The 15,176-nt window shown below is 45.1% G+C and overlaps 2 protein-coding genes across 3 annotated transcripts in view; both read right to left on the minus strand.

Moving 5' to 3' along the window:
* Positions 1-1,010: 1,010 nt before the first annotated feature.
* Positions 1,011-15,176, minus strand: part of LOC130164259 (piggyBac transposable element-derived protein 4-like) — a 30,456-nt gene continuing 16,290 nt past the window's right edge. Inside the window, exons 2-8 of one of the 2 annotated variants that reach the window (XM_056368876.1) lie at positions 7,101-7,668; positions 6,046-6,109; positions 5,690-5,789; positions 5,291-5,471; positions 4,820-4,904; positions 4,183-4,324; positions 1,011-3,733 (exon numbers count right to left, since the gene is read on the minus strand). In XM_056368876.1, the coding sequence (XP_056224851.1) occupies positions 2,005-3,733; positions 4,183-4,324; positions 4,820-4,904; positions 5,291-5,471; positions 5,690-5,789; positions 6,046-6,109; positions 7,101-7,502 (2,703 nt within the window). In that variant the 5' untranslated portion in view covers positions 7,503-7,668 and the 3' untranslated portion in view covers positions 1,011-2,004. Of the gene's footprint in view, positions 3,734-4,182; positions 4,325-4,819; positions 4,905-5,290; positions 5,472-5,689; positions 5,790-6,045; positions 6,110-7,100; positions 8,854-15,176 lie in introns of those variants that run through there. The other variant, XM_056368875.1, reaches the window with a different exon arrangement.
* On the minus strand, positions 8,999-13,989 carry LOC130164328 (matrix remodeling-associated protein 8-like). The gene is made up of 4 exons (XM_056369000.1): positions 13,737-13,989; positions 12,203-12,538; positions 11,487-11,819; positions 8,999-10,721 (listed from the first exon to the last, which is right to left on the minus strand). Exons 1-4 carry the CDS (start codon positions 13,798-13,800, stop codon positions 10,552-10,554), a joined length of 903 nt encoding a protein of 300 aa, XP_056224975.1. The 5' UTR covers positions 13,801-13,989; the 3' UTR covers positions 8,999-10,551.

The following is a 15,176-nucleotide window of genomic DNA, read 5'->3' on the forward strand; positions in this document are numbered from 1 at the left end:
CACTCAGTATGTTAAAATAAAAAAAAGCAGGTATGAACAAGAAAACTGGAAAATGGCAAAGAGCTGGTCGACCAAGGAGCACACCAAGTCACCAATGTTCTCCAGGATGTAGGCGCACGTGTTTCCTTGTTCAAGAAACATCACGACCACAGAAGTTATTGTACTCGGGCCTGAACACCTCAGAAACACATGATCTGATGATATACTTGCTCAGGATGGCATTACCTTCGGGTCACTGTTGACCAGGACGTGTCTTTTACTTCAGCCTTTTTCCACCTGACCATTACTGTCCTGTCTCTAAAGGAAGCTGAAAACCTAAAGAAATAAAACTTTATTATCAGGACGTCCCAATAACCGAGTGAAAAGCCTCCAGCTGATCCAACATGCTGCAGGTTTCTTCCTCTTTCTCTGGTATTTCTCACAGCTGCTGCACAATAACAGGCACAGTGTTTAAGACTGAATTCAATACAATCTATCAGTCATTGAAATTGCCGACAAATGACGTTGTTCAGGGAAAGGTGAATCAGTTTCATTGATGACATGGAGGAACATTAGGAGACGACACAGAAGCTGTTTCATAGTTTAACGGAGAACTAATTATTGAGTGCAGCTGGAGTTCAGATCAAACCCGTCCTTCACTAGAAATACAGAAATCTAATCGTGTAACAGTTAAATTACTGAAACACACACAATTACACTTTCATTTTACAATGAAATCGATCTCCATCCAGAACAACACACACACACCTACTGAGCATGTGTGAGCCGGTGTAAACAGGAAGTAGATCGTCTCCTCTGCAGTAAATCCTCTGAAGGAGGAACAGCAAAGACAGTTGTAGCAGGAGTTTTCAGAATAAAACACAAACCCAGAGTTTTCAGAATAAAACAGGTCCAGCAGTTTCCAAACTCTGTTGGGGGGGGGGGGGGTCAGTACGACCTGATGGGTGCAGTAGGAAGGAGATGATTTAATAAATGTTTTTATCTTGTGAAAGAAGAAGCAGAGACCTCCATTCACTTTGACAGATTTATTGAGAAAACCATGAAGAATATTTCATGCAGAATAAAAGATCAGAAAAGTTCAGTGTCTGAAAAATAGAACAACTTAAAGTTTAGTCCAAGTTTGTCTCAAAAATTAAAACAACTTAAAGACCAACGAACAGTGAAGTCCAGTCTCTCAGACCGAGGTCAGGAATCAGAGTTAGTCACTGAGAACACTGGCTTCTTGAATAAAAACTATCACTACTATATATCAGAACAGATCAAACATACAGTACAATGACAATGTTACTAAAAAGAACTAAAACATGTAGTGTAGCGGGAAGAGCACTTCATTCTTTATAGAAAACAGGAATTAAAAAAAGGAAAGTATAAAGTTGGTTTCAGCGGCTACAACAGTGAAAAATGTCTCATGCAGTTTCCCAGAGTCCAAAGTTTTGAGGTCAGGTGTGTTTCATTCTTCCGACAGCACCGAGGTGCTGCACATATAAAAGTACATGAGAGCAGGAAAGCAGCAAATCTTCATCTGATTCAACTGAACCAGGAAATGTTTAAGTTTCTTCTTGACTCAGTAACTCTCAGAAATGAGCTTGACTAAATCTGTGTGTTGTTTCTGTGCCAGTCGCCACGGCAGCTCTCTGCTGCAATGACGCAAAGTGTTCTGGTGCTGCAGCAGATCAGTGACTGTTGTACAGACAACACACTGTCTGATGTCTGAGGGCTACACCCGTCATTACAGCTGCAGCAGGACGGTGGACGGAGAGGCGGGTGGTTCGCTCTGCAGTCTGTAAATTCCCTCGAGCAGGAAGGAGGCGACAGTGGCGACGTCCAGGAAATGTCTCATTTCACATCGATCAGACCAGTAAAGTCTTTATCATCCAGTGTGAGCATGTCAATGCTCATTTCGTTGCCTTGGCGTGCGTTCGTCACAGCTGTGCGGTTTCTCTCCGGTGTAGATGTGTCGGCGGGGGCATCAGGTCGTGTGACCTCCTGAAAGCTGCCTCACACCTACAGACCTTTCTGTGTGTGCCAGGTGTTGAAGCAGTCCCTCTGTGCCACAAAACACAAGGCCACCTCACAGGTGACGCAGTGAACCGGCGTCTTCCTGTGGCAGAGCACGCAGCACCTTCTTCCGGCGGTGCTCGCGTCCCGTTTGGGAATGTTCTGTCCGACCGTGAAGTATCGCAGCTTGTGTGGAGCCATTGGGCCACAGGGGGCGATGTACCTGGAGTTTTTAGGTATCGAGCTGGACACAGAGCCTTTGTTGGCAAGCTCCTCGACGAGCGCCTGCCGGAATTCTTTCTGCGTCATGGCGGGAGCGCTCTCGCATTTTGTATATAGAATGTAGGCGTTCACCACAGCTATGTCCAGGAAGTGGTAGAAAAAGGTCCGGTACCACTTCCTGGTCTTGTGTATGACACTGTAATACCCAATGAGAGCGTCGGACAAGTCGACCCCTCCCATGTGTTGGTTGTACTCCCTGACTGGGGCGGGAATAGGGACGTCGGTCTTCACCCAGTTCCCCGCTCTCTTTACTCGTCTGTGGACGACGTCACCGCTGTAGGCCTTGTGGATGGTGGAACACATGGCGACCTCTCGGGTGTCCATCCACTTCACGAAAAGCAGATCGCCGTCCCTGATCCACCTCATGGTGCCTCTGGCGGTGTCCCTGGTGAAATCGTTGGCCTGGTTCTTGGGGAAACCAACTCTGTTTCGATGGAAAGTGCCGCAGGCCCCGACCTTTTTGGCCAACAGGTCCTGGAAAAGGTGAGTACTGGTGTAGAAGTTGTCAACATAGAGATGATAACCTGTACCCAGGTTATCGAACTCCATGAGGGACATCACCGAGTCGTAGCTCATCCCTTTCCCAGTGACCGATGACTTGCCCTCATACACATGGAAATTCCACGTGTAGCCACAACTGGAATCGGCCAGTACAAACAGCTTGTACCCCCACTTCATGGGCTTGTTGCGGACGTACTGCTTCATGGAGATTTTGGCCTTCGACGCCACCATCCTCTCATCGATTGAAATGTGCTGACCGGGTTGGAAGTGCGTCTTGCAGGCTTTGACGATCTGATTGTAGAGCGGCTTTATCTTGCACAGACGGTCATACTCCGGCGTCCCCCTCTTGGCGTCATTCTTCTCGTCGTCTTTAATGCTGCTGATGTGTAGAGTTCGGCAAATGTTCAAGAATTTATTCCGTGATATGATGGAGGCCGGCAATGGGAAGTTGTAGAGTCGGGATCCTTTCCAGTAGTCCACCATGGCAGAGCACTTCACTAAGCCCATGTAAACCACCATTGCAAGATAGGAGAACAGGTCATTGACGGTGAGGTCACGCCACGCTGTTTTACTCCCTTCCTGCTTCTTCGCACCGTACGCATTGGTGTTCTTCAACAAAGTCCTGAACACGGCGTCGGTAAAAAAGAGTTTGAAGAAATCTAGTGGAGTGCGAGCTTGCCTGGTTTCCTGCTGCGGCCCCGGCTGTCTGATGGGCATGAAGGCCAGTGCGGCGGGCTCGACATCCTCATCATCAACAGTTCTCCACGGCTGGTCTGTGTGGCTGAACTGAGACGAGGCCGATGACCTGGGTGATTTTCCCTTTCCACCCGCAGCATCGGAGTTAGCGGGTGTAGCAGAGGAGTGTTTACGCTTCAGCTTACTGCGCCGAACAGAGGACGAGGTTCCCAGAACGTCACGCTCACAGTCTGAGTCAGTGAAGTCACTTGCTGACCTAGAAAAAAACACCATACAATTATTAGCTGAAATTGGTTCCAAAAATACAAAGTTATGTAAATCTAGACACAAGGAAGCTGCTCGTACCGCCACGGAGATCTGTCTATATAAGGAATCACGCCGCTCTGGTTTGCTTCCTTTTCCAGCCACACCCTGAGTTTGTTTATGTTTTTTTATTTCATTCCAACTTGCTCTCACACATTTCAACTATATCCTCGGCTCTGTGCGAGAGTGGCTGAAGTAAGCCGAGCAGCTTCCTCCATGAACAGAAGAATCGTAAGAATATCCCGTGATATCAAGTCATTCACAAGTCTCCATGTCTTTGTTTACAAGCTCGATAAAGACAGTTTATACAAAACAGTAAATATACAGGAAGTGAAACTCAAAACTAAATTCATCAAAAAATAAAATCACAACAAAAAGTAAAAGATAATTTGAGATACTCACTGATCTAAAATATTATCCATGCCGTTGGCGAACATGGTCTCTCTCTCCGAATCGTACTCGCTGTCCTCGCTGTCGTCAGAGGAAGCGATTATTAAAGTGCTGTCTGTGGATAACTTCTTCTTCTGCAGAGACTCAGGCACTTCTACATGTAGAGAACACATTTCAGTCACCACATAGTCGAGCCTTTACTCAGGTGAACAGGTTCCTGTCTATAATGAGAACGACTGATGAAGCCAATAGTCAATAACAGCACATTCTACAACTGCAAGAAAATCATCATTGACTTTTCAGAATAGGTGTCATCTTCACTAAAATTAGATTAATTGCCCAGCCCAAGGGATAGAATGAAGATCAGACAACACCACGGCTTCAAAGGTGGTGAATCACCACTGTTTTGCCATCTCGCTGGTTTTAAGATGCAAGTAAATCTGAATGAATTACACTTCTGTGCTTACGGTTCCTATACAATAAACCCAACGGTCGAGTCGTGGAAGATCTACTCAAACTTAACCATGTGCAGCTTCTTAATATTGACACAACTTTAAGCTTTTATATCGACCAGGTTAAACTGCGCCACATCGGTCACAGTTGTATGGTCTCTCTGCAGTGTGAATGTGTTGGTGGAGTTTTCAGTTACCTGAAGGCATCACAGTCTGGTCACAGTTACGCCTCCTCCTTTTAGTCTTAACTTTCGCTTTAGTGTTCACTCTTTTCCTGCGTTTCTATGGTGACAGAGAGACATACAGAGAGAAAGAGCATTAGATCTGATGGTGAAGCTTTTTTGTCTAGAAACCATATACACTATATCAATTTTACATTATCCACAAACCACAGCATCAGTTACTTAATTTCTTAAAGCAAAATTCTTAGACATTAACAATCGAACTCAGTGGCAAGTTCAACACAACAACCTAATTTCTTTGTAATAGCAACGTAAACAGAAAATAAAAATGAAAAAATTAACATATATTATTGAACGTTAGATGTTCAAATATTAAAGAAACTGTCAACTGTTTGTTGAATATTTGTACAAACGCTCTCTGGTGATCCAGCAAGCCTTTTCTTTCTGACTGTTGTAACTTAAACATAAACTTGGAGACTCATTTACCTTAGTGTTCGAGTCTGGTGGTGCGCTTGGTGGTCTTCCTCTTTTACCTTTCCCCCGACCACCTCTGGCAGCACGTGGACGTCCAGGTGTGCTGGTGGCTGCAGAGGAGCGCCGCCGCTTCAGAGTATTGCGCTGAGGGGGCGGACTTGACGAAGGCTGCCAGTCTGAACCACTATCATCACTATTGTTGGCAAAATATACACTTCAATTTAAATGGAGTTTAATGGCATAAGGCAAGTAGTTATGTTGACAAAGAAAGTATGAAACAAAAACAGCAGAGAAATGTACAGAGGAAGTTGTAAATGTAATCTCAATTAAATTGAATTTGTTTACAAGCTTGATAAAAGACTAAATTAAAACGTACAATCACAATAAAAACTAGAAGTTTTAGATACTCACTAATCTAAAAGGTTGTCTTCATTGTTCTCGCCCTCCGAATCACTCCCGTCCTTCTCGCCGTCATCTGGGAACTTCCTCTTCCTTGCAGACCTTTGCGTACCTAAAATATAGATCAGATATTACAGTCAGCAAATATCCTGCCGACATGATAAACGCTGCTCCACACTGAGCAGAGCTGCGTGGCCTCTCTCCGGTGTCAGTGTGCAGCCTTGTGTCTTTGTTATTTCTCTTGTCTGAGACTTGTGTGGATGAAGCAATGAACTTTATTTTATGAAGAAAATAACTGTCACCCATGGCCGGGCCTGAGTGGTAGTAGTCGTAGCAGTAGTAGTGGTGGTGGTCGGGGGTGGACTTACGCTGGCGAGGTAACTGTGAAATTTGGGGACGTCTGATCTGACGAGTCCTTGGGAGTCTCCGTTTCTATGGTGACAAAGACAGTCAGAAAGAAAGATGGAGGGAGACAATTAGATCTAATGGTGGAGCAAGTTGTCAGAAGCCACATATTCTATTTCAATTTTCTAACATCCCCAGACTAAATCATCAGTGGCACCAAAATACTTATACAAGCTACATTGATGGACCTCGGGTCGGGTGTTGGGTTATTGGACATCAGACCTCAGGTATCAGGGCCGTAATCCATCATAGCAGATGAAGTAAAATCCTGGCTTATATTTTTAAGTCTCGTTTATATAAATGAGCCATGCACAGTATATGATCATTGGAGTCTTAAGCATCTTCTGACCTTTGGGGCAGATTGGACAGTTTATAATAGAGTTACACACCCTTCAATAAAAACGAAGTGTGTGTTCAACCTGCCAGAGGAGTAAATCAGAACATATTTCCTGTTGCCCCTGGGTGGCGCTATGAGTATAACTGGATATTATATATGTAGATGTCTTCAGGCCAGGACTCCTGTCAAACATATAAAGTTTATGGCAGTTTGGACAATGTGCGCTGGAGTTATAAGAGGTTCATTTTTCATGGCGAAATATGAAAATATGTTGCTCCGCTGTGAGAAGGATGAAACCCCAAAAGCTTCTGAATTTATCACAACGATTTTAAGAGACTGAACAAATATGATGTTGATCTGATTAATTCTCTAGGAGAGGAGTTGAAATTCATAGGAGGCGCTGTCGAGTCATTTTGCAACGCCCACCAGGAAGAGCACCTGGACTGGCGCGTGTGCAAAGTTCCGTGAGTCTTCGACCGTGTTTCAAGACGGTTCGTTTTTATGAGGGAGAAAAATACAAACGTATAAAGACGCCATGTTGTTGTTGTTGTTGTTGTTGGACAGTTTGTGTCTCTCCTGCGACCAATTTAACCGTGACTCATTTTCTACATGAAACCGGAAACCACATGAACAAACACCGTTGATGCCACAAAAACAAACGGATCAAACATGGACACCGACCTGCCGACCGTTGGGACCAGCGCGCTCGGTGCTCTGGTGGTCCTCGTCCTGGTTCTGGTTCTCCTCCTTTGTCTCGGTTTTGTCCTGGTCCTGGTTGGAGAAATACGGGTCCTGGTTCTCCTCTTTGATCTCGGTCTTGTGGTCCTGCTCGATAAAACTCTCCTCCTTAATCCCGCCATTGCAGTGGTGCTGGTCGACTGGATCCGGGGCCCGGTCCTCCTCCTTCATCGCAGTCTTGTAGTCCTGCTCCTCGAGATCCAGGTCCTGCTTCTCCTCTTTAATCGAGGTATCACAGAAGTCCTGGTTCTGCTCCATTGTCCCGTTCTTGTTGTGGTCCCGGCCGACGTCCTGCCTCGGCCCTGTCTGTTGGCGCCACTTTAAATTCTCGCGATCTCCTCTCATCTCGCGGGCACAGGAAAGCTCGTTTGGGATGAACAGAGCCTTCCCTAAGACCCCTCCCCTCTTAGTTACTGTTGCTATGGTGTCAGCTTCACCGTGACCTGAAGCAGATTCCAACAACAGCAATCACTTTCCGGCAACGTTACGGTAATTAATTAGGAGGACAGACCTTTAATGTGACCTAAAAAGTCACTTTTTCTACCTTTTATAATTATACATGAATTTTATCATCCTTAAAACAATTATTTAAACATGGACATGTGTTAAAAATAAAAGTGATTCCCACAGTGAAACTACATTATTGAACACCTGCAGTACCTCTCTCAGACCAGCAGAGGGCGGCAGACCACAGGTAGAAAACCTCTGAGACAAGACACTGAACATCCCACGACATAAATCATCTTGTTCTGAGCTGAAACAGTGCAGGAGGATTCAGTTCATAATCAGAGGTCCAGAACTTTATATTATCAATATAATAATATAGTAATAACTATAAGTAGTAACTATAAACTGATTCTGATGCAGTAAAATGTCTCTTCCTGCTTTGAATGCATTAATGTTTTTATCTGTTTTATTTATATTTCATATTCAGTCTCTGAACTGTTTCATCTTGTCGTCTATGATCATTTCTATGTTGATGACACCCAGTTATTTATTCGTCTACAGCCCACGGATCCTAGCGGCCTCCTGACTCTGGCCTTTCTGACATTAAATCCTCCCATACACAAAGTAACATGTAATTTCCATATATAAATGATGTTTATAAATATATTTAAGGCTTTTAACTTCCTTTAAATCTCTTCTTCAAACACGTTTCTTTGTCTCAGCCTCTGGTGACGTCTGATACGTGTTTCATTAATATTGTTTTTTTATATTTTATGTCTTTGACTGTCCGATCTTTTTTCATAATGATGATTTGAGATGTTTTTATGTTGCTCAGGTGCTTTGGACTTTTCTTTTATCTGGTTTTACCATGTTGTAACTCTATTAAGAAAAGTTCCATAAATAAAGTTATTATCATCATTATGACTCATCTGAGAACGCTGCTAATTAAACCTGTTACCGGTTGTTCTTGTTGCTCAGTAACTCGGCACAGAGTCCAGAGGTAACAGGAAACAAAATGGTGCCAACACAGAGACAACAAAGACCCACCTCCAGAGATTCATCATCAGCCCTGAGGGCGACAGCAGCTGAAATACTTCCTCCACATCTGAATTCAAAACAGTCTCATGGTTGAGTGACAGGAGGAGGAGGCAGGTTTGAACCTGCTGATGGATCAAATGAAACCTGATCAGACGGCTCAGTAAAGATGGAGGCTGGTGCTTGTTTATTCTAACACAACATTTCCTCTTTTTAAGATAATTATTCATTGAATCTAATTGTTTATAGTCAGTTAGAACACTTTCACTTTTGAATCCTGTGACTCATCGGAGAGATGACTGATTAAGCTCCTCCCACACAGACAGAGAAACATCATGTGACCTCCATAAACAAATGTGTGATTTCCACATCGCAGTGACTTTTATTCAAGTGACAGTAGAACTGATAGAAAACAGTGAGCATGTTTGTATCAGCTGCGTCTGGACGTAGATCTGAGGTGAACAGAACCTACAGCTACAGCTCTCATACTGAACAGAACCACTATAAAACAGCAGCTGCTCAGGTGTGCTGGTTCAGATCACACCTGCAGCAACATGTTCAACAGCTCAGACTACTTTTAGCTCCATACTCACAGGTTATATTAAAATACTGTATGAACATTTATTCACACAGAAGAGTTAGAATTATTATTATTTACATTTCACACACTTTATCATAATGAGACGTAAACGTCTGAACAGCTGGTTCTTCTGCTGCTGAGACCAACACAGATACAACCAGGAAATAAAGCAGCTGTAACCAACAGAACAGATCCTGACTTCATTTCCCAGAGTCACCTGGTCCCTGAACTCATGAACTCCTGACCTGGCGCAGGTTAACTGACAACTGCCAAACTACTGACCAATCAGACACCTGGAAACACTGACTCATCATTCCTACAGGATCCTGACAGGGACAAAAGAGTTCACAATCAAGTGATCAATAACAACGATCAGTAGATAGAACATATACATCAGAGGAATAGTTTCCTGTTTGAGTTTATCACTAAATAAAATCAGAGCTTCATTTGATTCTTTAATGGAGGATTCAGTGATGAAGCTTTTACTCTCCTCTTCATCACTGAGCTCAGAACAACACGAGGAGACTGTGACACGACTGGAGAGAAACCTTCCTCACTCTCACATCCTCTTCCTCTCTCACTCTCCTTCTCCTCTTCCTCTCCTTCTCTTCTTCTTCTCCTCCTCTTCCTCTCTCACATCCTCTTCCTCTCTCACTCTCCTTCTCTTCTTCTTCTCCTCCTCCTCCACTCCCTCTCCTCTTCCTCTTCTCCTCTCTCTCACCTCCTCCTCCTCTCCCTCTCCTCCTCTTCCTCTCCTCCTCTTCCTCTCAGGAAAAAGAAACAGGTGTGTGGTGGGCGGGGTCACAAAGGTCAAACTCTTTTTCTCCTGAAGGTTCAGAGTCTTTGAGCAGCTTCATGATCAGAGCGGAGGAAAGGAGCTTCACTGCTTCCTTCCTTATCTCCTTTAGGAAACAGAAATGCCGTCCCACAATTCCTTGCTGCAGCAACATTTAAAGTGACGCTGCAGCTTCACCTGAGCTGAGCCTCTTAAATCAACACAGGAGACAGAAACATGAAATACATACAAACCAAATGAACCAGGAGTGATGTCACTGACCACACCTCCCAGGTAGAGTCCTGCTCCAGGTGTGGACAGGTTCACTTGTTGTCATGGGAACAGAATGTCTCTGTATGCGTCTCTTCATTTCCACCAGTGGATCAGTCACAGAGCAGAAGCTTCTCTCTGATGGAGTTTGTTCATCTGAACTTTATGTCTCTGTTTCCTTCAGACTCTGATTCTTTTCTTCTTCATGGATCAGAGAGAAACAGGAAACAGGAAACAGATCTGAGACTCTTCAGACCGGCTGAGAAACAGCTGTTCTATCAGCAGGTTCATATGACAGCTGCTCTGTGTCGTTTACGTTTCCTATAGATCATCAAAACAACAACAACAACAACAACAAGCAGAGCAGCAACTGACAGACCGACTCCCAGTCCAACACGTCCTCTGCTGTTTTCCTCCTTGTCTCCTCCCTCCTCGTCTCCTCTCTCCTCTGTGATACCTGCAGAGAGAAGCAGGTGTGAGGTATCAGCTGTCAGGTGGGTGATGAGACAGACATTATCTACTGCACTTTGATCACATGACTCAGACCAGCTGTTCTCTACAAAGTCTCATCAACAACATCTGGAGAAAACACAAACATCTGGTCTGTGATGGTTCACTCTCACATCAACAACCAGGAAGCAGCTGCACCAGGACTCACCTGAGACTGACTCACCTGAGATTCTACTGACTCACCTGACTCACCTGAGACTCTACTGACTCACCTGAGACTGACTCACCTGAGTCCGACTCACCTGAGATTCTACTGACTCACCTGAGTCCGACTCACCTGAGTCCGACTCACCTGAGTCTGACTCACCTGAGTCTGACTCACCTGAGATTCTACTTACTCACCTGAGTCCGACTCACCTGAGTCTGACTCACCTGAGATTCTACTGACTCACCTGAGTCCGACTCACCCGAGACTGACTCACCTGAGATTCTACTGACTCACCTGAGTCCGACTCACCTGAGATTCGACTGACTCACCTGAGACTGGCTCACCTGAGATTCTACTGACTCACTTGAGTCCGACTCACCTGAGTCTGACTCACCTGAGATTCTACTGACTCACCTGAGACTGACTCACCTGAGACTGGCTCACCTGAGTCTGACTCACCTGAGATTCTACTGACTCACCTGAGATTCTACTGACTCACTTGAGTCTGACTCACCTGAGATTCTACTGACTCACCTGAGACTGACTCACCTGAGACTGACTCACCTTTCTGATGAACATCCAGGTGGATGATGCTGACGGGCTCAGGTAAGGAGTTTGCTTCTGTCTGGACTCGACACTCGTATCTTCCTGAGTCCTTTCTCGTCACGTTCTTCAGAGTCAGAGACACGTCCCCGTCCTTCATCTGTCTGTCCCTCAGCTCCACCCGGTTCTGAAAAGACGGACTCTGGTTCTGTGGATCAGGCTTCTTGTCCCGGTACAGAAACACATGTTCTGGTTCCGGCTCAGCTCTGCTCCACTCTACAACTGTGATGTCTGTGTCTCTGGCAGCTCGACACGGCAGAGAGACAGTCTGTCCAGGTGCAGCTGTGACGTTTACTGGGATTAAAGGAGGGAAAACAGAGCAGCCAATCAGAGCGAGCGCCCACCGGTCTCGACCGACACACACAAGACTAATAAGAAGTGATGTCTCTAGAGTCGTGTCGATCGGGGCTGAGGACTACAGGTGAGACCCGTTCAGTCTTCACCTGCAGTGAGGAGCAGGTGGGACAGGAAGCCGTGGTGTTAACTGACCATCAGCCTCTTGTCTTCGTACAGACACCTGTCCCTCGCTCTCTACCTGAACATCAGCTCAGTCAACACAGGAGTCACAAACATGAAATACACACAAACCAAATGAATGAGGAGGGAAGTCAGTCTGACCACACCTCTCAGGTAGAGTCCTGCTCCAGGTGTGGACAGGTTCACTTGTACAAACTCACCTGAGTCTACAACCTTCAGGGTGATGGTGCTGATGAGCTGAGGATCATTTCCGTTTATTCCAACATGACACTCGTATATTGCAGCGTCGTTGATGGTGACGTTCTTCAGAATCACAGAGATGTTTCCGTCCTTCATGTCTGGATCTGTCAGCTCCACTCGACCACGATAAGATGGAAGCTGGTATTTTTCGTAAATCCGTTTGTCTCTGTAGAAGAAGACGTAATCCTCTGACTTCAGGTCAGGTCTGATCCACTTTATCACTTTGATTTCAGCATCTCTGGGACCTCGACACTGAAGAGTGACGTTTTCTCCAGGTTTCACCTTCGTCTCTTCACCTGAATCACAAGAAAAAGTCCAGAGAGAAACAGGAAGTAAAAGTCAGTGACCCAGTTCTTTATCAAATACTTTTATTTTGAAGGTTCACCACAGAACCTCCATGATCTGAGCTAACTGGTGATGATGATGATGATGATGATGAAACTTAACAACCTGCAAAGATCTGAGCTGCATTGATCTGTTTACACACATTTGTAGTCACATGACCTGATGAGATCAGAGATCAGCTGTGGGACCCAAACACCTCTGTAGTTTCACGTGAGGAAAACAGAGACACCTGGGGACAAAGGTTTTCATTGGCTTGTTCTCTTGTAACTGTCGGGGACACGTTTATTTTGTATGTTTTATATGATTTAATGAGAAATTCGTCGTTAAGAAGATGCAATAAACAGGATGTTAAAATGGAAACATTGATAAACAGCAGTTTAAAAGAAGGACTGGGTTTGAATCAAGCCGTTTCCTGCAGGTGATCATCTCCCTCCCAGCTCTGCTGTCTCTCTCTCACTGCCCCTGTCCATTTAAATATGGCCAAAGCACAACTTTAAAGAGATGAAGGAGTAGATATCTGCCATTTGATTTTACTTGTGTCAGACTGAGAAGAAATGTTCAGTAAACACAGCTGGTCCTCAGAGTGACATGTGGCCTTCAGCACATTAAACATAAAGCAGTGAACTTTATACACAGTTTATGGTTATGGATGAATGAGAAGTTACTGAGCAGATGAAACATCTCGCTGGATGATCGTTAGTGTTGCTTCAGTGCTTGTTCATGAATTCAGACGGGTCAGATTTGACCACCTGGTTGTAAGTAGTGTGGAACAACCAGGGCTGAGCGGGAAAGATCTGATCCACCAAGTGCAGCTGCCGCCGCCGCTAACCAGGAAGAGACGGTATCTCCGCCATCACACGAGGCAGCGCCCCTGTCCCACTACACCTGAACGCACCGTGACACCAGGAGCCTAAAGCTCGTCCTCAGTGACCCATCTGATCCCAGACCAGGACTTGGTCTTCCTCTCTGACATAAACCTCTGAAACACACTTGATGTTCGCTTTGATATCGACTGTAACGAGGAAGTGAAGCGCCGCCATGTTCAGAGACTCCGTCACACACAGAGACTGATACGGGTCTTTACAGTAACTTCCCCACAAGCTCAACTACTTTCTCTTTCCTCCATATATCCGCTCACACACTGCTTACCTGACACACATGGCAGGAGACAGGTGAGGAGACACACAGAGACGATCAGCACTGAAGAAAACATCTTCTTCTTCTGCTGGTTAATAACCGTCAGCTTCCTGGAGAATCGATGAAGGCAGTGTGAAGCAGCTGAAAGGCAGTAAGTGGACTATGACCGAAGATAACCGAGGTACAATGATCTGTGGGCAGCTTCCTTTGACTCTGACGCCACGCCCACCTGTGACACAGCTGAGGGAGGAGTCACGTGATTTACAAGAAGACGCAGAGGACTGAAGCTGAAAGGACAGAGTGATGTGTGTGAACAGCAGCTGAAGGTCCAGACTGGAAACAGGAAGCAGGAAGCATCACTGCAGACTCCACACATACTCACACAACCTGTTCCTGCTGCTGCCAGAGGGGAGGAGCTTCACCTCTTACCTCTGAACCTAATGTTCATTTCTCTGTGAATCTCAGAGCGACGCTACAATGTGACGTTCAGACTCTGATGCCACGCCCACCTGTGACACAGCTGAGGGAGGAGTCACGTGATTTACAAGAAAATGAAAAGGACTGAAGCTGAAAGGACAGAGTGATGTGTGTGAACAGCAGCTGAAGGTCCAGACATGAAGCATAAACATGAAGCTGCAGATGTGACAGATGTTTTTACCTGCTTCATCAGAGCGGAGTAGGGTTTCACCTTTTATCTGATGTGATGTTTTGACGTGATTTTGTGAGAATTTAAAAAGCCAATACACATTCCTTTATGTGCTTATGACCCAAAATGACTGAATATCAAAGGTAACAATAGATGTAACCTGATGCTGATTCACAGTTTTAGAGAAGACGGGATGACACACAGCACAACATGAAGCTGCAGATGTGACAGATGTTTTTACCTGCTTCATCAGAGCGGGATGACACGCAGCACAGGGCCACGGGTCGGACTCCAACCCACAGCGCTGTGGTTAATGATGTGTTCTCCTCCAGGTAAACCACCTGGTTCACAGCTCGTCAGTCTGCTGCTAATCCATAAACCTGTAGGTCACCTGACGTTACATTCTTCACAGCACTTTGAGGACGTAACATGAAGGAAAATGCAACAACAACTACAACACGAACTACAATCAATACGGACACATTGCGTTGATTTAATACAGGACACATTTTATTTTAATACAGGACGTGGCAGCTGAGACACCTGACCTGCAGGTGGAAGCAAAGTACAGAGGAAGATGCAGATTCACTGTTAAAAACACTTCGATGATGTTTGATGCCTGTTGGTATTTCATTGATGTGGCTCATACACTGTTATAGGGCTGCAGAGGTTTTTGCATTTTGTTTTCACTGAAAAAATATAAAAATTATGACAATGTGAGTGTGAACGGGTATGATGCTAACAATGCTAATGCTAACAATGCTAATGCTAACGATGCACGACAATGTGACACATTTTCATCGAAT

This window comes from Seriola aureovittata, chromosome 23 (genome assembly GCF_021018895.1).
Source record: "Seriola aureovittata isolate HTS-2021-v1 ecotype China chromosome 23, ASM2101889v1, whole genome shotgun sequence".
Taxonomy (NCBI): Eukaryota; Metazoa; Chordata; class Actinopteri; order Carangiformes; family Carangidae; genus Seriola; species Seriola aureovittata.

What these genes read in the sequence shown, in the direction of transcription:
- LOC130164328 (XM_056369000.1), bottom strand. Translation starts at nt 13,800, where the DNA reads ATGTTTTCTTCAGTGCTGATCGTCTCTGTGTGTCTCCTCACCTGTCTC. An exon ending in TCTCCTGCCATGTGTGTCAG is followed by an intron (nt 12,539 to 13,736) that starts GTAAGCAGTGTG and finishes CTTGTGATTCAG; the next exon opens with GTGAAGAGACGAAGGTGAAA. An exon ending in CCTGAAGGTTGTAGACTCAG is followed by an intron (nt 11,820 to 12,202) that starts GTGAGTTTGTAC and finishes CTTTAATCCCAG; the next exon opens with TAAACGTCACAGCTGCACCT.